Source organism: Haemaphysalis longicornis, unplaced genomic scaffold (assembly GCF_048455015.1).
Source record: "Haemaphysalis longicornis isolate Haplotype H1 unplaced genomic scaffold, Haemaphysalis longicornis Haplotype H1 scaffold_2, whole genome shotgun sequence".
NCBI lineage: Eukaryota > Metazoa > Arthropoda > Arachnida > Ixodida > Ixodidae > Haemaphysalis > Haemaphysalis longicornis.
The window spans coordinates 246,037,210-246,059,785 of NW_027526295.1; the positions used below are offsets into that span (position 1 = coordinate 246,037,210).

At 44.1% G+C, this 22,576-nt stretch overlaps 1 protein-coding gene across 4 annotated transcripts in view; it reads right to left on the bottom strand.

Moving 5' to 3' along the window:
* Snf4agamma (SNF4/AMP-activated protein kinase gamma subunit) overlaps positions 1–22,576 on the bottom strand; it is a 345,435-nt gene that overhangs the window by 9,454 nt on the left and 313,405 nt on the right. For all 4 annotated transcript variants that reach the window (XM_077700005.1, XM_077700006.1, XM_077700007.1 and 1 more), the window contains 8 exons: positions 22,431–22,479; positions 19,841–19,944; positions 10,949–11,030; positions 8,623–8,681; positions 8,487–8,532; positions 5,204–5,255; positions 4,423–4,549; positions 3,720–3,800 (listed from right to left, as the gene is read on the bottom strand). In XM_077700005.1, coding sequence (XP_077556131.1) covers positions 3,720–3,800; positions 4,423–4,549; positions 5,204–5,255; positions 8,487–8,532; positions 8,623–8,681; positions 10,949–11,030; positions 19,841–19,944; positions 22,431–22,479 — 600 coding nt within the window. The remainder of the gene's footprint in view (positions 1–3,719; positions 3,801–4,422; positions 4,550–5,203; positions 5,256–8,486; positions 8,533–8,622; positions 8,682–10,948; positions 11,031–19,840; positions 19,945–22,430; positions 22,480–22,576) is intronic.

The window sequence follows — 22,576 nt, forward strand, 5'->3', positions numbered from 1 at the left end:
AAAGTTTGTGTAAAATGGCGGTCAAGTTAGCTGTGAGCATCACGCGGGCTAAGAAACGAGTCAACAAGATTAATTACATCATTAGAAAGTGTGCTAGGCGGCTTTTTACTTGGCGGAGTGCGCACATTGTGTAGCCCAGTAATGTGAATGGAGGTCTGCAGGGCTCCTAATTACCGGGAAGGCGTGCAGGCCTTACTTGTCACAGCCGTGGTGGACAATGAAGAGGTCGATTTGTGCTCCGCACCGTCTTTGTTCTAAGACGATTGAAGTGCAGTCATCGCAACGGTTTCATTGTGCGTTTATCTCGCATCGAGTTTCGACGTTTACTGCTCCCGTTACCGCGAAGGTAGGACTTGTTTATTACCTGTCTTTTTATTGCTTGTAAGAACAGATCAGGGCCTGTATACAAAATGAAGCACTAAAACTGCACGCGCGCGCGCACACGCACGCACACACACGTAGACAAGCAACTGTGTTTGTTTGTGTCCACCTACAGCTCTATATTCTGTAAGTTGCAATTCACCAACTAGCCCAACACCACATTTGCCTGTTTTAAGTTGCCTAATGCATAATAAAATCTTTTGCTGTACTTTCCACTCGTGTTGGCTTTCTTGCTGCCTGCGTGACCGTTGTTGTGTAGAAATTCTTTCGCAGTAATTTAGGTGAGACTGTTTGTTCTGCCTAGTTTTTTAAATGCGGATGTACTTGCATGTTCATTATCTTCACTCGGAAGCGCTTTGCCTTAGTACAATGTTCTTTTCTTGCACTGTACTGTGCGTCCCATCTGGGTACGTAACCCAAGCCCTGAAAAATACTAGCAGAAAATGCAGCAGGAAATCGTATATTTCCAGCTGGAAATGCAGCCTGGAAGTCCAAGATTTCCAGCTGGATTATGGAACCGGAAATCTCTTCCAGCTGGGAAACATTCCAGCTGGGAATGCGAAATTTCCAGCCGGAGTTTCCAGCTGGATTATGGAACCGGAAATTTCTTCCAGCTGGGAGACATTCCAGCGGGAAAGCAAATTTCTAGCTGGGATATTTCCCAGCTGGAAGAGATTTCCAGTTCCATAATCCAGCTGGAAATGGAAACTTTTTTCACCTGGGACAAGCCTTTTCATTTGGAAGTGTAAACTGCCAGTCTGTATACTTATATTTGTACATACAGGGGTGAGACAGCCCAAAGAGATTTGGGAGCAGTTTGCAGAGCAGCAAAATTTCGATTTTGGAGCAGAAATAATCTTGATTTGGAGCATTTAGGGACATTTATTACATCGTCTTGTGAGCTTAAAAAATCATAATTTTAGCAATTTGAAAGGTCAAGTACACATTCAAATCAGTTTTGAATACACAGAACACTGAAACAACCTTACGTGAAAGAATTTTTTAAGTGTATCACAAAGTTCTAACTGCACTACCTAACTAGTGATATTGTGTTGTGGCTGTACGCAACACTAACAAAACTGCCGTTAATATTATCAAATTTAAGGGATCTGCAATTGTGGCATGTTTTTTTACCATTTCAATGCTAAAATTATTATTTTTCTAATCCCAGGTTGTGTTGTACGAACGAGTGTAGTCACGGCAGCAGTTGAGCAACTTCGAGCTAACAGTCGCATAGCCCAACCAGCCTACCCGTTGCAGTCCGTGGGGCGCACGTTCACCCCATGGTCTTTTGAGTAGCGTTACTGTTTAGCCACCTAGATTTTGGCATTAAATTTCACTTCGCATACATCAAGTGTTATTAGTCGCGTGCTATGGCAACCATGCAGTCCTACAGCCATTGGGCGCTGCCTGAACAGGTCGCGGCGCCGCAGCACAGCCCGCAACTTTCATGTCGACCGTTCCACCCCCGAGGCTCGCGATCCCGCTTTGAAGCACAGCAACACCTCAGCATTTTATAACACCACAGTGAGCCAAAAATTTCACTTTATGAACCCGATTATAGATGCACGCACCGTGTTTCGCACTCCAGGACAAGCCACGCGGAAATCTTAGGCCCTACATTTCAATGAACTTTTTTCGAGCTGCGCAACTTCTCGTAATCTCGCACCAATCTCAAACATAACCCCGGGTTAACGTCACTGTTCAAAGCCACAACTGATAGAATTAATAGACTGGAACCCAGCTGATTGCGTAAAAAAAAACCAGGGAAAATATCGTCGATGCGCACTGAGCGCGTGAAGTAGGCAGTAGCAGCCGGATCAGGCGGTAGCCATGTTTGTAGCCACAGCGATGCGCAATCAGGAAGGCCGTTTCAGCGAACCAGGAAAGCCAATCGTGTTTTAGAAGCTATCGTTTGCTTCATTTCAGTCTTTCTATTTCTGCCATTTCTGTGTTTGCAATTGACCAACAATAAAAGCGGTGACCAGGATGCACGAGGCTTTCGTACCCCTGCCAGAACTGACATCAGCATCAAAATCCGTGCCTTTCAGGCTCTTCTGGAGCAGTTTGGCGCAGGAAAATAGAATTGTATCAAAAAGGCGCAATATGTGCAGCTGTCTCACCCCTGTACATAGGGAACACCAGTTGCAGAAAACATTTGCAAAGGACTTCATTTTGTTAAATCTTAGAAAAAGACAGACTCGAGGAGGCAACACTCAGAGGAAAAGTGTATGAACTTCGCGAAGTACTGAACAAACCTTCTTTATGAGTTCTATTAGGTTCAAGCACCCTTCCCTACTGAGTTACTGTAATGTTCAAGTAACTGGGTATGGCTGCTGGAACTGTGCGGACAACAATGCACACTGAAGCACCAATAAGTGTGGGTTGTATTCACTGGTGAGGCACACATGCAGGTAACCATGTGAGTGCACCATCACTGGTTACGTCGCGCTCCATGAGATGGTAGTACTTGTCCGTGCTAAGCACATGATGTGTGTTAGACGTTCCAAACTGTACCTCACCGAACGCAAAGTAATGCCTCGACTCCAATGTGAGTGTGATTAATAACATATCTATTTACACCACCGTTGAGAATCAGGTTGAAATGGAGCAGATGACGCATGTTGGTGTTTTTTTTTCTTCTGCGGCGCGCGGGTGCAGAGGCACAAGCCGTGCCATGTCTGTGGCCGTTTCTGGTGTTGCCAAGCGAAGAAATTAACAGCTAAACTTTTCAGTGAATACAGTCTATGTCCAACAGGCTTCAATTAAAGCTATTTGAAAAAAAAACATACATTTGCTGTATAACACAAAGGGTCCAAATGACTGAAATGAGCTGACCTGGCAGCGAGGGAACCCCATTACTTGATATACAAATGGAATAAAGCAGGAGCATGAGCAGATCAAAATTGCAAAATGAAATTGCCGACAACTTTATCCACTTCTGGAAACAAGCCAAGTGTCAAGAGGGCTGCTGGTGCGTCAACTTAACGAAAAACCCACCGCAAGGTCTCAAAGACAGATAGACTTGTCAATATAGCTTACGAACAACACTTTGCTACACAGTAAACATGTTCACGCTGAAATTCACCTAAACTTCCACTATGACTCCCCAGCCCAATTTTGGCGAATTTGTGTTACACTGGCCGGATATTTTAACAGCCCACATCTGGTTTAGTATTTGAACTCAAAAGTAATTCATCAATAGCGAAGATAACTTTCAGCTATAATGCTCAAATTTACTACCTACACATCTTTACACCCAATATTTAGTGTAACAGTCAGCCACCTCACAGGCTGTCATAGGCGTGTGCTCAATAATGAAGGCCTGGGAAACTCACCGTGGCGATATTTTCATACGTCCCAATCTTGAGCACCCGGAGTGTGTGATCCAGGTAACTGGGGTGAGGCAACTCATAGTACTGCATTTGAAAAAAAGAGGAAAGGGAAGATATTCAGGGTTAATTCCTCTTCCGAAGAAATTTGTTGAACACCAAATGTGACGACAGGTCTATTCATGACGCCATTGTAATCCACTACCAACTCATCCATGAGTGTCTCTTATCAGAACCAGGATTGCGCTACCGATACTCACTGCGTCACCTTTGTAAAGAGAATACAAGCTGGCATTCCACAGGACAACTTCACGACACTGCTACTAAACCCGCGCTATGTTTCTTGCAGTCTACACTTTGCCATTTACTTCAGCAGCGCAGCAAGCATGTGCCACCCGCATTACGCCGCTGGTTCACAGGCCAAACTAAATGAACATGCGACAAGTAAGCCCCAGGCAGACTGAATTTTATCCAACCCTAGCGCGATTGCTGATGTGACAAAAGATTGCACCTGCTGGTAACGTTACACCTTATGCTAAGCGGTCCTTTGGCTGAACCGTATGGAGGCTGTGTACGGCACTGTGGACACTGGGAACACCTACGAGCAGGCTACTATACTAGTGTGGCGGAAACAACTCTTCCAAGTACGGTGTGGTTGGTATGACCATTCGCAGTACTGTCTCAATGCATTTTCAAAGCTGCTACTCACATAGAGAAAGAGGAAGCGCAGAATTCGCTTGTGCGTCAGCACGTAGAGCACGTTGCCTGTCTGGGGGTCAATGACTGGCAGTCGGTGGACCTTGTTGTGGATCAACGTTGTGATGGCATCGCAGAGGCTGCGCATAAAAAGCAGAGCATGCAATGCGGTGAACAGAAATAATAGCAGCGGAGCACGACGCATGCAAACTGTAGACAAATCGAAACCATATAGAGCGTTTTGTGTAATGTTCAAAAGAATTAATTTAGTTTTCAGAGATTAGACCAGGATGCCAAGGTGGCTTACAAACAGCAGAATTTGCAGTTAAAACAAGCAAACAGTTCCACTACCCTTTAACTGACAGGGTGCAAAAAAAAATCCCCTTTAATCAGACAGATGCATACGTACGATGACGAGAACAAAACCTTTACCCAGTCTCTCAAATTTTTTTCTAACAGAATTCTACTGTACAATGTGGCGACCTAGTAACAGTAACACCACAGCCACAGATGCCTTTGAAATCTTGCTTCTTGAAATAAATGAGCACCCGTTATTGTTAAAATATGTAGACAAGTTTCATTGTTGCAAGTGAGCTGCACCGACATGATCTAGCATCATAAAAGCCAAATTGTAAAAAAGGTGACCAGATTGAAACGCGTGTCAAGGAAAGCGAGACAAAAACTTTGCATTGTCCATGTCCTTGCAACATCGCACTTTGAAAGAGTTAACTCTTTTGAGCCCCGCTGCAGAAGACCTCGTTTGTGTGTGTGGTAGAATAGGAGAAAAATCACACCTTGCATCCGGTCCAATGTGAACCAACGGCCTTGAAGTGTCATTGAGAACTTCTGAAAAAGAAAATTATGAGAAGACAAAGATTAGAAAATGCAATACAGCATAACTAAACAAACAAACAAACAAGTGAACAAATTCCAAGATGCACTTCGGCAAAAGTACAAATGTACTTTTACAGCACAGCAGAACAGCAGCCCTAATTCAATGCACATTAACTCGAACCTTCCAGGCATTGCTCATAGAGATTTCATGAGTGAATGCTTCTTTAAAGGAGTACTGACAATGAACTTCTATGTTTTTTTTTCTATTCCTTTGATCTATATTTACTGGCCTTCAAAGCTGTGTAAACGATTAACAGTTAGATAGAATCCAGTAAAAGTCAGTTTCGACTTCCAGTGCTTCGAGCCTAGGAGGCAGGTACACAAGAAGCATGCCATGCTAATGCCAACAGACTGCACTGATTGCTCTTGCCGCCTCACGCCAAAGGTTGTCCCTACGTGCCTCCCGCTGACCGTTTCTGCCTCAGCACAGCAATGATCATGCTTTGTGAGGGAGAACTGATTTACTCAGACAGGAGGGACAAGCATGCTTATGGCGGCAGTTTCAAAGCATTCAGACCAGCGAAGTTCTCCCTGATTGGGCTGCCTGAAGGAGTTTAGGTCTCTCATCACAGTGTATATCTGATGGCTGCTTTCACTAGCAGCACGGCTGAAAATTTCTATTGCGATTCTCGAGCATATTATAGGTTCCTTTCCCACACGTGAAACTTCGTTGTTGCCAAAGGTGTCATTCTGGCGAGCGGTGACAGCTGTAGCTGTGGCTATCTGTATTAGTCTTTAAACGCTAACAGCTCCCTGTCACCACTTGCCAAGCCATGCGGGTGAAACGACGCACAAATTTCTGCCCTATGTTGTAAACTTTTTCTTTCTGTTCTGGAGAAAACATCCCACTGATGTTCATTCATTGTGCACCACTTCCTGAGCTGTTCAATCAGCAATAAGGTCAAATTAAATATCCTCCCCAAGTGTCATAGGCCATTCACACTTCAACCAGGGTATTCTGAACTGTATAACAATAAAACACCCCAAAATTGGTGTCAGTATTCAATAGCATGAAGTACAGTCAAAACTCAATTTAAGGAAACCCGATTTTACAGAAGTCCCAATTTAACGAAGGTATCCCAATCCCCTTTCAGACGCCCATAGAGCCCACTGCTTTGGCTAACTCGAAATACTGAAGACAATATCACGATCTGTCCCAGTTTAATGAACCTTTTCTCAAAAAACGCAGCTCAACAGTGTTAATTTTTCATATTTTTTGTAGAGAACGCCTCAAAGTTCTTTCACGGCGTGCCAGACAACATCGCAAAGCGCCTTTGTCCCGCTTTTATGAAACTGTGCGGCGCAAAATGAGAGTTATAATTTTGAGTTGAATGCACCAGATAATGCCAGCGAAAAAAAAAAAAAAAAAGAAAAAGAAGAAAAGAGGCTTTGTTTAGGAGCCATTGTATCTGGAGCCTTGCCCTCGTGTTCCAGTTTTTTTTTTTTTCATTTTTTTGCCCACCTTCCCTATTCTCCCTTCTTCTTCTACTCTCCGATAAACGCTTTTCCACTCATCCATGCGGTCTTTGGCTGTCCGGTTTTTCGGGGGGTACTTTGTATTGTTTATTCGCCATCATCCTGTGGGTAATCCCCATCAAGTGAGGGATGCCCTTTATATGCTGTGGATGTTTGCCAGAGCGCACAAAGATACGGAAGATACACCGGACACACTACAAACTTACAAGAAATCCGTGCGGCCGTTGCTTACAAAGCGCATGCAAGTAAACATCATTAACTTCGTTAGGGGGAAATAAATTTAGTCCCCTGGGAGCCATTCTTGTTCAGGTAACAATTTTCGCGCTGTCTTTTCATACACACGGGCCGCAATTTCGTTTTCGGAGCATTTACCTACAGTTCAAAATGCAGACATGGCATAAGCTTGCTGGAATGTACCAAGTTAAGTGTTCCAGAAATTCTTAACTCGATTTACCGAAGTTCTCGATTTGACAAAAAAATTCACAACTCCCCTGAACTTCGTTAAATCGAGTTTTGATTGTAGTTGATATGGGAAGTACGTCCCTGCTGACAGCATGCCTTCAGTTTCACACACATCATGCTTATGGCTTTGCTGTACGACGACGCTTCCCAACTGCTATCTTTCAGTCCTAAAACTTCTCTCACCCTATCTACACCCCCTTTCAAAGCTGCATTCAAACTATGTTAATTAAGGCGTTTACAGTAGCCGACTGATTTTTTGGACCTGGAGGGGAACAAATAACAGTCTTAATAAAAGAGCAGTCCAAAATTCCGTGAGCCATTACTCCTATGGGACAACTGGCGGTTTCTCAGGAAAGCCCAGAACATCCAGCGAATTTTTGGAGTCTGAAAAAATGGTCGGCTACTGTATTCTTTCATTTTTTTTTTATTTTTTTTCTCGCTACTTTTCAGATACTTTCTCACAAACGCGTCAAAATTTTTTTGCAAAGATACATGCGCTTTCCCCTGTCACACTTTGAAGTGCTGATTGCACATGTTCCAGAACATCTATCGCATAGTGTGAATTACTTCCCCGAACCGGCATATTCATCAGCATAGAAAAAAAAGAAGAAAAAGAAATGAAAACAACAAATACTATTTTTATACTCTAACAGCCACGAAGTAAGATATGGCGACTGCACAAAAGAAACCTGTGCGTTTAAAGCAACGTAGATAAAAATTTTGTTTATAGCAAAATTTGTTTCTGCCCTGCAACGCACTGGTCAAAGCTGGGTTGGAGAAATCCTGTTTAGCTGTCTCCATGGAAGTGATCATTCCTTCTCCTCTTTTCTAACTGTGGAAAATTATCCACATCATCAAGTGGGCATACTCAAGATGACCACTTGGACGTATGCTGAGAACCTGAAGAAAGTCCATAAATGGAAATCCACTAAAAGTTTTCTGCCTTAACAATCATACAGTACACTGCCTGCGGTGCGGCTAGGCAGAGTGCAGGGCACTTTTGTGCAACTTACAATTGGGCTGCTGCTTTGTACTGCTAATTCGTGTGGGGGAAAAAAATGAGAAAGATTCGGGTGTGCCAAAAATGCACCACCTACGTCCTTTGACAACCAACTAAAAGAGATCGAGGAGCACACAGCATGTGAGCTTCACTTTGGAACAGCTACAAAACACAGGGGGTGGGCAGTGCAACATGCAGCCACTGTTGTCCTACTTCAAGAGTAGAAACCTGTGATTTGTACTTACTTCGCCACGCTTTGATCTTCTGTTCCTCGAGTTCATCCATTCGCACCTGCACAGAGCAGAAAATGAGGCACCTCTCGATCAGCCTCATTAAGGGCAAAGGGCCAGAAGCAAAAATCACGAGTAAAATGTAACCTACTAGGGGGGACTTGTAGTAGTTCCTCAGGATGTAAATGAAGTCGGTGATAGTCAGCATCCCTGCACATCAGAGGAGAGACAAGGAATAAAACAACTTTCAGACGAAAAATGCACATACCTTTTTGCGAGTGAAAAATGCCAAATTTGAACGAGACAGCTCTACGCAAGTATCAAACTAGGTGCTGGGCTAAAGAGATCTGTTATCATACGTAGCAAATTTGTGCAAGCAGGCTGTTTTCAAACCATAGTAGCAAATGGTTTTCACTAGGGCTACCTAACCGACAAGGGCTACCTAATGTAAAGTGCTACCTAATGCAGGTCTATTAGTATTTTTGCTCTGATGTTTACGGACTGTTCATTTCACGGAAGTTAGATGTATGTTAAGTATAAAACTTTCCCTTGTGTTTCTCTACATTGCCACGAACCATGCCCTTTGTTTTGTTAATGTGTCTTGTTGCCAGCCTCTAACCACACCGTTGTCTTATCTACGTTTGAAGCAAAACACGTGTCCCCTCTGTTTCCTTTGTATACCACACAGCCTATTTCATTTGATAGGGAGAGTTTTTCGCACTGTTGTCACTAGACTTGAATGCTCTATTTTGTTCACTAGGGTTCCCAATCTAATTGGATGCTTCTGGAAAAGAATAACACAACGAGATACTAAATGATCGCAGGTCAAACGCCACAAAATCTGTTCCACTGACAATGTCTGTGCACGTCACTGTGTTAACTGCTCCTACGATGCTTGTGTATTTATTTTTTAAGTTCTTTGCGGAGCACAAGGTCACTCCATTTAACCTCGTTCACTGAAAGAAGCCTGCATTGTCTTTGTCTACATGACAATATCGCCCTCATTGGCAAATCCAACCCTTTTATTCAGTCCCTTACCCTGCATCTCCGGGTTACTCTGAACTAGTTAATGGAGACGAGTGGAGTATGCATGACCTGCACCCTAAAGTTCTGCACCCAGCTAGAGAAAACTGAAGAAGATAATTTTTACCAGCCAGAATACCATGTTTTTTTTTAATAAAATCAGCTTGTAATAGCATCAGCTTCTGCAGGCCTGGCACAGGAGAAAGTAATCAGGATTTACTGGGTTTTGATGCCAAGCTGGATAACTGCGGTAGAACAAACATAGGCAAAGCTTCTGCAGCTTGGTTTGTCAAGTTTCAAACGAAGCCTTTCAATGTTTAACAAAGGCTGAGATTATAAAAACTACACTGGTCTACAACAAACACCACACGCAAAATTCAAAACATACTGCATTTGATACCAAAACCAGGTGAGCACAAATGTGTGTGTGAAATTTACTAATGTTTTTAATGCGCTACATACAACTCCCACATAAATTACCATAATGAATACAGTTGAAGTGGGCCATGCCATAACAAAGCTCTGCAACAAAAGAATTGCCTATTGAACACGGTATTTTGATTTCACAAGCACCAATCTTTTCATTTTCATTACTCAGGGATCTCAGTTTAACAGATTAAATGCTTACTGAGTTTAATAGCTGCTCAAGCACCTTGAAGTTGTAAAGCAACTTTGCAAGTTCAACGAGGAGTTAAATCAGGGGGGTGAAAGTGACAAGAGAGAAGGATTTAGCGGAGCAGGAGTGGAGGAGAGGCACAAGAGCCCGCCTTTTCCATATCCTCGGCCTCCTCCCCATACGAGCGACATGGAAAGGAGGAGAGGCATGGATGGGTACCAAGTTACCAATGGACAGACCAGCACGAAGCTGCGTTCTACCTACGTGCGCCGGGTGCCCTGCAAATGCTTCTACGCCCGACTCAACAAAACTTGGTGCGTCAAGAATTTGCGAGTGACATGCTCACCCAGCAGCGACCAGGCCGCCTGGCCAGGCCAGAGGCTGGGCCAAAGGCTGAGTCAAAGGCCAAGCCAAACGTCAGGCCCGAGCAGCGCAAGACTCGGTAGCAGTGGCACGCAGCAGTCCACACTCAGGCAGATGCATGAGCCCCTTTGTGGCCAGTGCCCAGAACACATGGACTTCTACAGTACTGTCCGCAATTGCAGCACCTTAGAAGCACAGCCAATAAGGAAGTCCTTGAGTAACTTTTGGCCAACTACTTTGCAATCGATCAAAACAGACTGCTCAGGAACAACTCGCGTCTCACGCTCGCTCACAAATGATGTGCATGAGCAGCGCACTAAGGCAATGCTTAATACCGCGACCAAACTTCCTCTAATCGAGACAATCTCATACACATACTCAGATTCCACTTCGGCACTTTCTATGAAAGCCACACGTGTTGGCTATTCCCGAATAAAACAGCAGCTTCCGCAGTGCATCAAGGAGCGAGACTCACCTATAAACTCCTGCTTGGCGCTGTCCCAGAGAGGAGCTGCTCTTACTCCATTGCTCACAAGGGCAAAGAAGGCCTTCTTCACCTGAAAACAAGTGAGCCACTTCTAAGCTGGCATGTATTTGAGACACAGTTGGCTACCGCTGGGCATGATGATGAAAAACTCGTGTAACCACTGCAGTTCCACGTTGGTTGACAAGCTCAGAAAAATGTTCCTGAAGAAAATGCACGGTACTACACAGACCTCACTGGTGAAGTGATTGAAGCAAGCGCGGCATGTGCTCAGGATAAGAAAACATTTTATTTCATTTCCCTCAAAGATGTGAACACCATAAAATCCTGCTGCATGTACTATGGCCCCTCTTCCCTGCCTAGAAATAATTTGCAAGAAATTTGAAATTTGTAAGATGTTGAATGCAACATTTAAAATCGTCTCATTACTGAAGCTCACTAAGTTTGCCAAGCTTTTTGCCTTTTCGAGTATTGTGCATTACCAGTGTGGATACTCAAAACCACCTCACACTTTTCAGCATACAGAAGTTGAAGCAGACTGGATGGATAACCAGACATTTCTGCTGTGCACTTTTGGCCGGGACAGTCGTGTTTTAGATATCCATTCTGAACATCCCATCTAGGTACCTCAATAAAGGTACATTTTTACAAGTGGGAGGAATTTCAACAATGTTTATTTAGCTGTAGAAGTACTACTATAACTTTACAAGATAACACTAATACATACCAATATTTCTTTTGAAGAAAATAAAAATGTGTACTTTTTCTGACATTAATCTATAAAAAGCACTTGAATGGTGAAATTGTTTTCATGCCAAGCAGCTTACTGATTGATGCACTGATGTAAAATGGAAAATTTACAGCTAGGTAATTCAAAGGTTTGGATTTTTGCCCTCAATTGTTTTCTTGCAACCACCACCCACTTTTCTGTTGGAGTACCACATTTTTTGGCTTAAAGATAGCCCGAACAATGGACTATGGAGATTATTTATAAAATAAAAGAAACAATAGATGTATCTGTTTCAGCCTCTCCTGCTGGTATGTACCAAAGACCAAAAAAAAAAAAAAGATAAATTGTGAAATCACAAGAATGAACTAGCATTACTTTTTCCGAAAAGCATCCTGGCAAGCTCTTTTAACAGCTCTGGTGCTAAAGTTGAGGCCTGTTTTGACGATCTTCATAGCACGAAGAAAGCCTTTTGCCCACATCATACCAGTAATAATTACTAACAACAATTCTAAACGCTGACCACTATGATCTGGAAGCACACGTTCACTAAAACAGCATTTCTGGAGCTCAAACCCTTGTTCAGAACTGCAAACTCTTGCCTCTTCACGTTTGTGATCTACGGCTGTTCTGAATACTAGACAAGCATACCCAGGCCAGCCTGGCTGGGCCTTACAGGAACTTGCGAGTTTGGTTCAGACGAAAGTTAAACTGCCCCGCAGCCCTCTCAGCATTTATTCAGTGGCGAAAGATGCTTTAATTGCCCAAAAAATTACTAATTGAAAAATGCGTTTCTTCCCCTATGTCATTTAATGACGTTTTGCGTGACGCAAATGGTGACTGTAAGTGAGAGCAACAGCGGTGTGGTATAGCAGGAAAACTAAAACCTACTGAGTGAACCATTGCAGCCACAATTAAGAGCCACTGCCCAGACAACACACAAGGTCCTCAGGACGTCCTCAAAAGGTCCAAATGTCCTCACTGATTTTGCTATGTCCTCAGGAGATCCTCAGTACGTCAGTGCGCTTGGTGTCCTATAAACGTTTATTTGAGGACTTTCTCAGGATGTGCTAATTTTGGTCACTAGAAGACAATGGGAACGCTCGCTAATATTGTTTTCACGCGCAGGTATTTCACACAGATAGTGATTAGCGTTCTCGTCCACATTGTTTGTTTGTAATACAGGTAAAAAAATAGCGCTTCTAATTTACTGGCTGGGTACGTTTTCAACATTCAGAAGTATACAAACATCTTCTGCAAATTTTAAAATTAAAAATGATGCAAAAGAGAAAATGTTCAGTACGTGCATGCGTTCTGTGTGAAACAATTTTTCAGCACTTCTATTTGCACTTCTATTTTGTTGCTGGTCACCATGCGCAAGTACTTATTCTAGTCAAGCCAAGTTGAAAGTTTGAAGCCGAGCCAGTCGGCCTTGAGAAAGATGGCCGCCACGCACGGAGGTAAGTACCTGTCATGGGTGCAAATAACAAACGTGAGCTCTCTGTATAATTTTACTGGATTCCAAATGTCAGAAAGCAGCGAGCGGCAGCTCAGGCGGGAACGGAAGCGCCACGTCGATGCATTTTCCGCGTTAGTTGGCAGCGCGCAAATCGACTTTGTGCCCAAGCCGTCGACATCGCAACAACGTGGGCTTTGTTTAGAAGCAACTTAATTAGATGCTAGCACACGCTCGAGTTGTAGGTGTAATACCAGTCCGAGCAACCACCAACAGCAAAGTTCGTGACATAATGCTGTGTCTGTAATAAACCGCCGCCACATCGAGAGTCGCGTTGCGTGGCCCCTGTCCAGCGGAGATCACGAGTTGTCAGACCACAGTTTTGTTAACGAAGACGATGGAGACACCACGTTGGCGTTTCGGCACAAACTGCAGGAGAGGGCGGTAAACTCTAAATCGACCCTTGCCGCAGTTACATCACTGCTTGGTGTGTTGCACCGGGTGTTGCAACGATAATTGGAACACTTTAAAATTTTTTCTTGAGCGAACCGCCACTCGGTTCGCTCTCGAACTTCACACGAAGGTCGCATTTTGTGGTCTATTTTGTTTGACACCGTGAGCAACGACGGTACTTACCTGTTTATCCTGAAAATAAATAAAAACGATTTTCACCTGTGAAAAAATTGGCGCTGCTTTGGACGTGCGAGCCCGAAAACAGGGTTTTCTGATCGTCTGCTAGTTCATTCCTAGTTGCATTTTCTCATCGTCTGCTGCTCCATTTGGCTCCTTCCTACCTTGAATCCCAAACGTGCGTTTCGCTCTGCATGCCCCCGGTGGTTCCGTCGTTCCAACATCAACTTGCGCTGGCTCGCACGTCCAAATCAGCCGCCAGTTTGCCGTAGGCTAAAATTGTTTTTATTTATTTTCAGAATACAAAGGTAAGTACCGTCGTTGTTCCCGGTATAAAACAAAATATACCACAAAATGCGACCTTCGTGGCAAGTTTCAGTGCGAACAGAGCGGTGGTTACCTCAGGAAAATTTTTTAAAGTGTTCCAATTATCGTCGCAACACCCTGTACAGTAAACACGGGAGCGCGTGTCGCTCAGTGCATGCAGAGAGGTCTAGTGATGGGTTGGCGAACTGTCGCAGCTCGTACATTTGGCGGATCCACCCCCTGGCAACGGTTGATTGCGCTGCTGCAGTAGCTACGTTAGATACCTGGGCATGATTCCAGAGAATACATGTGCCGATGAAGGGCTTTTTATCAAGCGCGAAACGGCGCGAAAGGATTAAAACGTTTTCTTTTCGCTTCCTAATTGGGTGATAAAAAAATGTCATCCTCCGTGACTAACTGATGCAGCAGGCAGGCATGCGATAAGGCGTTTCAGGGAGTGCATCCGCCAATCGCGCAAACTGTGAGAGCACGCCATCCTCTCACCAGAGCGCTCTGCATGTATTGAGCGGCATTCGCTTCCGTGTTTACTGTAATGAAGTTTTCAACTGTACCAGCACTTCAGTGTAAAAGCAGGACTGTGCAAAATACTTCAGGATTGTCCAGAGCTCCCTGCAGAACTCGGCCTTTCCTTCAATATAGACGGCCTAGAAATATGTAAAAGCACGAGAACTACCTTTTGGGTCACTCTTGGCCATGTGAACAATGTTGAGAAGGAGCTATTTGATGCGAGTGCTTCTTCGGCTGTAGCAAGCCCAGTGACGCGAATGATTCGCTGTCAGGTTTTGTTGATGAAATGAAAGTGTTGTTTGGTGATGGCATAACTGTTAGATCACAAACCCCTTTTTATGATGCTGCATGCATTAGTATGTGATGCTCCTGCTAAAGCGTTTGTTTTGTGCACAAAAGGCCATCCAGACTTCTTCTGCTGCTCAAAGTGCATTGTGAAAGACAAACATGAGAACAGGGTGTGTTACCCAGATATCAGACAGGAGTTACGCACAGATCAGAGCTTTCGTGACAAGGCACAGGAAGAACAGCATGCGGGTATACCTATAGACCTTATTGAGAACGTTCCCCTTGATTACATGCAACATGTTTGTCTTGGTGTTATGCGCAAACTACGCCACGAGAAAACCTGTGGACACTTGTAACCAATGAGGTTTCAGAAGGAAACTTTGAATTAGCCGAATTTGTTCCGTGTGACTTCAATAGGAGGCTACGAAGTCTTCCAGAACTGGATCACTCGAAAGCTGCTGAACTACACTTTGTTTGCTGTACGAAGGGCCTGTAATCCTTTCCACAGCATTATTTGAAAACTTGTACAAGAACTTTCTCACTTTCCATGTGGCTATCCTAATCCTTACAACATCTTGTACGCCGGCATTCGATGTGCTGTATGCAAATAGACTTTTGAGGTATTTTGTTACGGGCTTTGCTGCTGCCTATGGTGAGCACAATGTCACGCACAGTGTGCATGGATTGTGCAATTTGGCATCTGATGTTGAGCATTTGGGCCCCTTGGACGCATGGAGTGCGTTTCCATTTGAGAACCATGTCGACACTAAAGAGGGTGGTGCGTAAGCCCCAGTATCCCCTAGTGCAACTGTGCTGTAGGTTGGCGGAAAAGGATATAAATCTGAAAAACCTCAAAAGCCTACAAGGTGCCCTTGTTTGTCCATTGCACATGATTCTGGACCACTTGTTGCTCCCTATCAGGACCCACAGTTTAAGAAAGTGATGGGTCCCGGAATTGTGGTTCTTGGAGTTGTTGCAAGGAACAGCTACTGCCTCCTCAGTGATGGGTTTTCATGCTACGGGTTTTCAATGTGTTTTCATGCTACCTGAAGCTTCTAAAATGTTATTGTAATACACTTCACGGTCAGTATCGACTTTTTGCTTAACAGTTTCAGGAATAGCGATCCACTTAAATTTAAATTTAGTCCACCTGTGAATTGCGAGTATGTTGATAGATCTAATTGGCATGGAGGATGGTATGAGGGAAAGGGCACTGTCAATACCTTTGGAAGAAAATAGCTTAAAATTTTAGAGAAACATTTGGAGCGTGGTCTATGCATTCTGCATTATAAGCTAATTGGGTAAAGGTAATTAAATAATGGCTACTACTCATTCAGCACACCTTTGAAGGCACTGCACCATGACCGGCAATACTTCCCCTTTAGAACTTTGAAAATATAGCCGTGCAGCTGGGTGAGCAAATTTTTTAGCATTTTAGTCAGGTTGTCAAAGTCTGTAATAATGCAACGAAGTTGCAATGCACTCATTTTTTATAGACAAGAATTTTGCCGGGTTGGCCATTTTCTGGCGACCGATGCACCACCTGGCGAGCATTTCTTGGGGACTGCGGGGCCAACAGACGACGTCGCAGTCACACACACTGTTGGGCCGTACCGTGCGTGGTTATCAGACGTCCCAGCAGCATGGAAAATCGGTAAGTGTCACTTATTCGGTATGTTAGCAGCGTGAAGTTTAACAGTGCCTAAAGGGGGACGTTTGAAGCGTTGGACAGCTATCAGCTTTGCCCATTAATTACGTTCTCAACCCACTAAGCTAGCGCGCCCCCCTACGCGCGCTTTGTCCTGATGGGGGTTGCCTATGAGGCTACATTTCGCCGCACCAGCAGGTCGTACACCCGACCTTTTATCACCAATTGATATTTATTTTTTCTTCATTCAGGACAGGTTGCAGTCATTGCCTTTACTTGGCAATGTACAGAAGCTATCCGTCTGAGCGTCATTATGCCATTGTTGGCTGCACCAACAATCCGCGTAAGCGCAAAGTGCTCATACAAGAAACGTGTGAATTGCACCACAGCAAAGAAAGTGTTGGCGTGTGGGGAGTATATTTGCTGCACAAATTTCCTTCACCCCTCGAGTCCCGCCGCGAATGGGTCGTTGTGCTGAAGCGGAAAGACTTCAAAAGTAGCAAATTTGTGAGAGTAGATACCGTCGTACTCTACTTTGGGAGCACTGTTTATTCACCCTCATGCTAAACACTTATTGCACGTTTAAAGAGGTTTTGCGTTTTAGCGATTTACCGAAACGATAGGGCATGCTTCGCCACCGCGACACTCCTATTTCGCTTTCAGCTCGCCATTTTCGCGTACCCTAGCTGCAGCAAAGGTGTAGGGTTGATTTTTACGGCACATGCAATAAGGATTTAGCATGACAGTAAATAAACAGTGCTTACAAAGCAGCGTAGGACCGTACCTTCTCTCACAAATTTGCTAGGTTCGAACACTTTCCGATTCAGCACGCCGACCCATTCACGGCGGCTCTCGGGGGATGCAGGAAATTTGTGAAGTGAATAGACTCCACACATGCAGACGCTTCTTTTGTCGTGGTGCACTTAACACGTTTCTTGTGTGAGCACTTTGCGCTTATGCCGATAGTTGGTTCAGCGAACAACGGCGTAATGACACCCGGACGGGTGGCTGCTGTGCATTGCCAAGTTAAGTCAATGACGGAAACCTGCCCACAATGAAGAAAGTAAACGTCAATTGGTGATAAAACGTTGGGCATTCGTCCTGCTGGCACAGCAAAACATATCCTCACAGGCAACCCCCATCACGACAGCACACGTAGGGTGCGCGCTTGCCGCCTTAGCGGGTTGAGAACGGAATTAATGGGCAAAGCTGGCTGCTCCCCGTTGCTTTAAACGTTCCCCTTAAGCACTGTTAAAGTTCACGCTGTTGACATACCGAATAAGTGACACCGAGTTTCGATGCCGCTGGGACGTCTGATAACCAAGGGCGCCACAGCGCAACAGGGTGTGATTGCGCTATCGTCTGCTCGCCCCGTAGTCCCCAAGAAATGCCCAGAAGCTGGATCATCATTAATTACAAAATGGTGGGGTCCAGTTCAGAGAAAATTCTTGTGTATATGCTTTGCTAATTTGTTCTGCTTGTATCATTTTTCTAGGGTCGTTGGGGCAGTTGGACTCCAGTGACTACTAGGCTCTCCAGTAGACTTCGGTGACGATTCACAGCAGGTGTCGCCTCACATTGCACTACGATGCATTTGCTTGTGCAATAAATCATTATCTCCAGCATATTTTGCATACTTGTGTCATAACGAGGAGGCTTGGGCAGTACTGGTTTTAGATTAATGCTACACATAAAGGCTGTACCCAGTGGAGATTCCAGGGGTACACAAAGTGACATACCTTGGCAAAGAGTCAATTGCACAAATACCTCGGGGATGGCAGTATCAAGCCCAGGCCCCTCCTTTCTCGAACACCCTGTGCATAACACCTAGCAAAAAAAGCATGGCTAGAACGTAGTCCTCAAAATGTCCTGACGTCGTACAGTAGTCCTGCGAATGTACTGTAATCATCCTTGGCTGCATCTTGAGGATGTTCTGAGGATGTGCTGAGGCCGGACAATAGGACCTTTTCAGTACCAATTGAGTATCAGAAGAGGACATACTGAGGACATCATGATGTCCTCAATAGAACGTCCTCGGGATGTGCTCAGGATGTGTTTGTGTTGTCTGGGTGGTTGCGCTCTCGACACATGCGACAAAACAACTTGCCCATCCTGCATGTTTGTACACCAGCCACTCTGTGCGCGTCAATCTCGGTGCCACACGCGATGTGCGGCACCGAGATTGGTGCACACAGAGTGGCAGGTATTGAAAACGTCTAGCAAACAATGCAACCGCAGCGAAAATTGTGTCAGGGGTCTACTGTTGCTTTGCAGTCTCGTTATGGATAGTCGGGTTTTAGTTCCTTCAACGCACCAGGCTTGACCATGTGGCGCCATCTGTTATTAGTTCCACTTGCAACAGCGCCCAATGTCTAGTGTGAAAACGGCACCTAGGTACTTTGGTGTATGAGCCCCTAGTGACAGTTAGCAAGCATCAGTGTGCTATTTTTTCAGGAGGGTGTGAGTGTGCATTTTCATTCGAAAACTCGAAAAAGACAGCCAAATTTACAGCTCGACAGATGGTCTTACGTAGCGCAGCCTGTACAATTGGAGGTATCAGGCATGTAACTACACCGAATCTGCAATAACCACCGCAACCGCCAGCACCGCCGTGGTTTGGCAGCTCGCGAATGTCAGCAGGGCTTGATGAATTATACCTGTATACATTTATAACTGTTTATGACTTATGAAAGTTAACGTGTAAAAAAAGATTTTACGGGGCTCTTTGAAAGCTTGTATGCGTGCTTCCCATTCTGTTGTTTGTCACGTGACTCAATTGGCACATCCAGTCAGTCACTGTTTATGCCATCTCTGCTGGGCGACTGATAGCTTCATTTTTTTACTATTGGCAAGATTATTTTAAAGGTACTGCCCCAGAGACTGGTATATTCGTTTTCTGGGGATGCCAATCTATCTATTTAGACCAACTTTGGTTCCGCCTTCACGCTCCTTTAGTAATCGGGTCAAAGCAACTGAAAAAACACACGAAGGCAAAGTGTGTACACAAGTTTGCTCACGCAAGGCCACCACACATCAATCACTAAAAGAGGCTTTGGTGACCCACTTTAGGTGCACAGTCATACCAAAGAAAATGTAAACACTGCAAGCGCTGCAAGGAACTCAGGAGTAAATGTAAAGCTGGTCCCAGCTGGAACCAGCAGAACCACCTGGTTTACAGCTAGATTACCAACTGGTTGCTGTAATCTCACCTTAAAGCAGCTGGCTTTCAGCTCAGATCATCCTCACATTTACTCCTTGAAAGGCAGTTAAGTAGCGGAAGCAGATCAAGCAGAATCTCACCAGCAGCTCCGTGTCGAAGACGACAAGTTTGGCACTGACAGGAATGAGATCATAGCAGCGGTAATACTTGAAAAACTTTACAAACAGCATGTTCTCATCTACACCTGCAGTGTGGAAAAGAGAAAAGGAGATAAAAAGACAATGGATGCTTGTCAGTCATGTGGGAGACACAAAATAGATTTCTTTCATGGAAGGAATTCCCTATCACTTCTTCTCTCCCCCCCCCCCCCCCCCCCCCCCCAAAAAAAAACACGTAAAAATAAACAAGCCACTTTATATATATATATATTGAGAGACGGAGCTTCAAGAGACCTTTATTCAGTCGCCGAGCTCAGACATTCCTCAGCATTCGGGGCGAGGGGATGACGATGATCATTTGCAGATAATGGCAATGGGTGCACAAATATGAGTAACAGCGGGAAACATACCCCTTGGTGTTCACAGTGCATGTGATGATGGTGATGTTGCGCAAAGGCATTAATGTCTGGAATAACATCCCTATGCTCACAATATATATACAGCCAATCAGAATGGGAAATGAGCGACTCGCTGAATGAAGACAGAAATAAGGGTAGGCAGTCAAGAAAGCCTAGGAAAGCAAAGGGGAGAAAGTGGTAGGTCATTTATTCGTCTTGAAACAGATATAGTTTTTTTTACAAGAGAGAGAGAGAGAGAGAGATTATTGATCTGTAAAGGCGGGAGGGGATCCTTATAATTTCTTGAAGCCACGGGTCGATTGTGCCATACATCACCTCTCTCATAAAGCGATTTCCTCCAATATGCTTAAGAATGCGTAAGTGCTTAGCACAGCTGTTCTTTTGTACCTCGACGGCCTTTACTTTTATGCAACAAAGTCATAAAGGGGCCCCAAAACAGGTCCCTGTGCAGTTCCGGAATGCCTTTTAAATAGGAGAACTATATTTTTTTAATCTTTTAAACCCTGCTATTATTAAGGTAGGCACTTTGCACATGTGGCATTGTTCTTTCCAAAAGGCTTCTTAAGAGATCTGTTCATCCTCAGACGCATGATAACACCTAAGAACCGGTGTGCTAAAGATGTCCATTAATGGATGTCTTCTCATGCAGGGGTGTCCACTTTAACAAGGGTGTAGAATGAGATATAAAAATGACAGGAAAGTTTAAACGCCATTTCTCTCTTCTATAGAGGTTTAGTAAGTCAGCATGCTGACTGGCATATCCCATGATTAAGCAATCCATTGTCAAATTTGTGCAAAAATGCTTGTTTTTTGCAACCAGCACCGTGGTGCTGGCAATGATCCTTTTTTTGCTGACTATAAGGGCGGTCCATTACATATGCAATGCGAGTGCCCCTGTGCTCACACTCCCTGCTCCTTGGTTTGCTTCTTCACCCAGTCATGTGGTTGCTAATGTGGGCACGTTAGATGTATACTAGCATACTACCTATACTAGCATACTACGAGCAAACATGTTTTAGACAAGTAATTAACCTGTGCTTCTTTTTCCTTTAAGTTTACGACAATCTACATTAAGTTTTAAGGTATGAATGAATGCAATTAGTTACAGCCCAATAGGTGCCTCGTAATAGAGTGCTGATGTTCAACGTATGCCCATTGCAGCCGGAACGGACAAATGCCATACGTCCCATCAACGTTCAACGGTAGCTTGGCAAAGAGATTGTGGAAACTACCCGGACTATCTGAAGCTACATAAACATACAACAACAATGCGCCGCTGAGTGCAAGAAAATTGAGCCAACTTGGGCCACGTGTTCATAACACAGTGAATAAGTGAACATTATTTTTTAAGAGCACAAGAGTAGATAATAGCTGATTAGCAGATTTTCACTTCAAAGCAGGAAGATAAAAAGGTCAGGAGTACCATAAAATATTGAAGACGTGCCCAAGTTCACAAAATGGCCTGTACCCTCTACTTGTCAGACTACAAAATTACCAAATGCAGTCACAGGCTTCCACATCCTACTGTGGAGAACTTTCAAAGCTTTTCATGGCAACCACCCCTTCACCACTTTCTGATTTATACCAGTGCTGTTCTTGACGTGTTCAGGAATTTAACATTTCGATACCGCCTGAAGCAAAGGCTTGATGATAACGTCTCCTCCAAGAAAAAAAAAGATGCTGGCGAGACGGTATAGATTTTAGTACCTTAAAATAAAGAAAGTTTTTAGGGTGCCTTAGTCACTGGCAGAGAGTATCCACTCTTACATGTTGGCGGGTAATTAAGTGAACAAGTGCTCCGACTGATGGGGCTGTACAAAACATAATTATTATCGGACAGGTGGTCGCTGTAACTTAACTCTTTGATTGAACAAGCACCTAACCCTAAGTTTCCCTAAGTTGCACGTGCATTTTTTAAACAAGTGCTTGCTCTGTATTTTATGCAACCATCAGTGTAGATACAATTTGCAACTTTTGCTATATCACTATAGAAGTTATGCTGCGAATTTTTTTACATTCCTTATGACACTCGAACTTCATGTACCATCCTTTTATGCCAATATTGAGGTGGGCAACCTATTTGTTTCAATACATTTCTTAGCTACCATGAAAAGAAAACTGTGGCCTTGTGCCAAAAACCATTGTGAACTCACCCAAATCCTCGATGTCTATCTTATCACAGAGAGAGTCCGCATGAGGAAGCTGCAAAGAAAAAGAAAATGGGAATACATTTTGAGGGTGCATTTGTTACTGGGACCAGCTTCAAAGCGCCAAGACGAAACAATCACTTTTTTTTTTC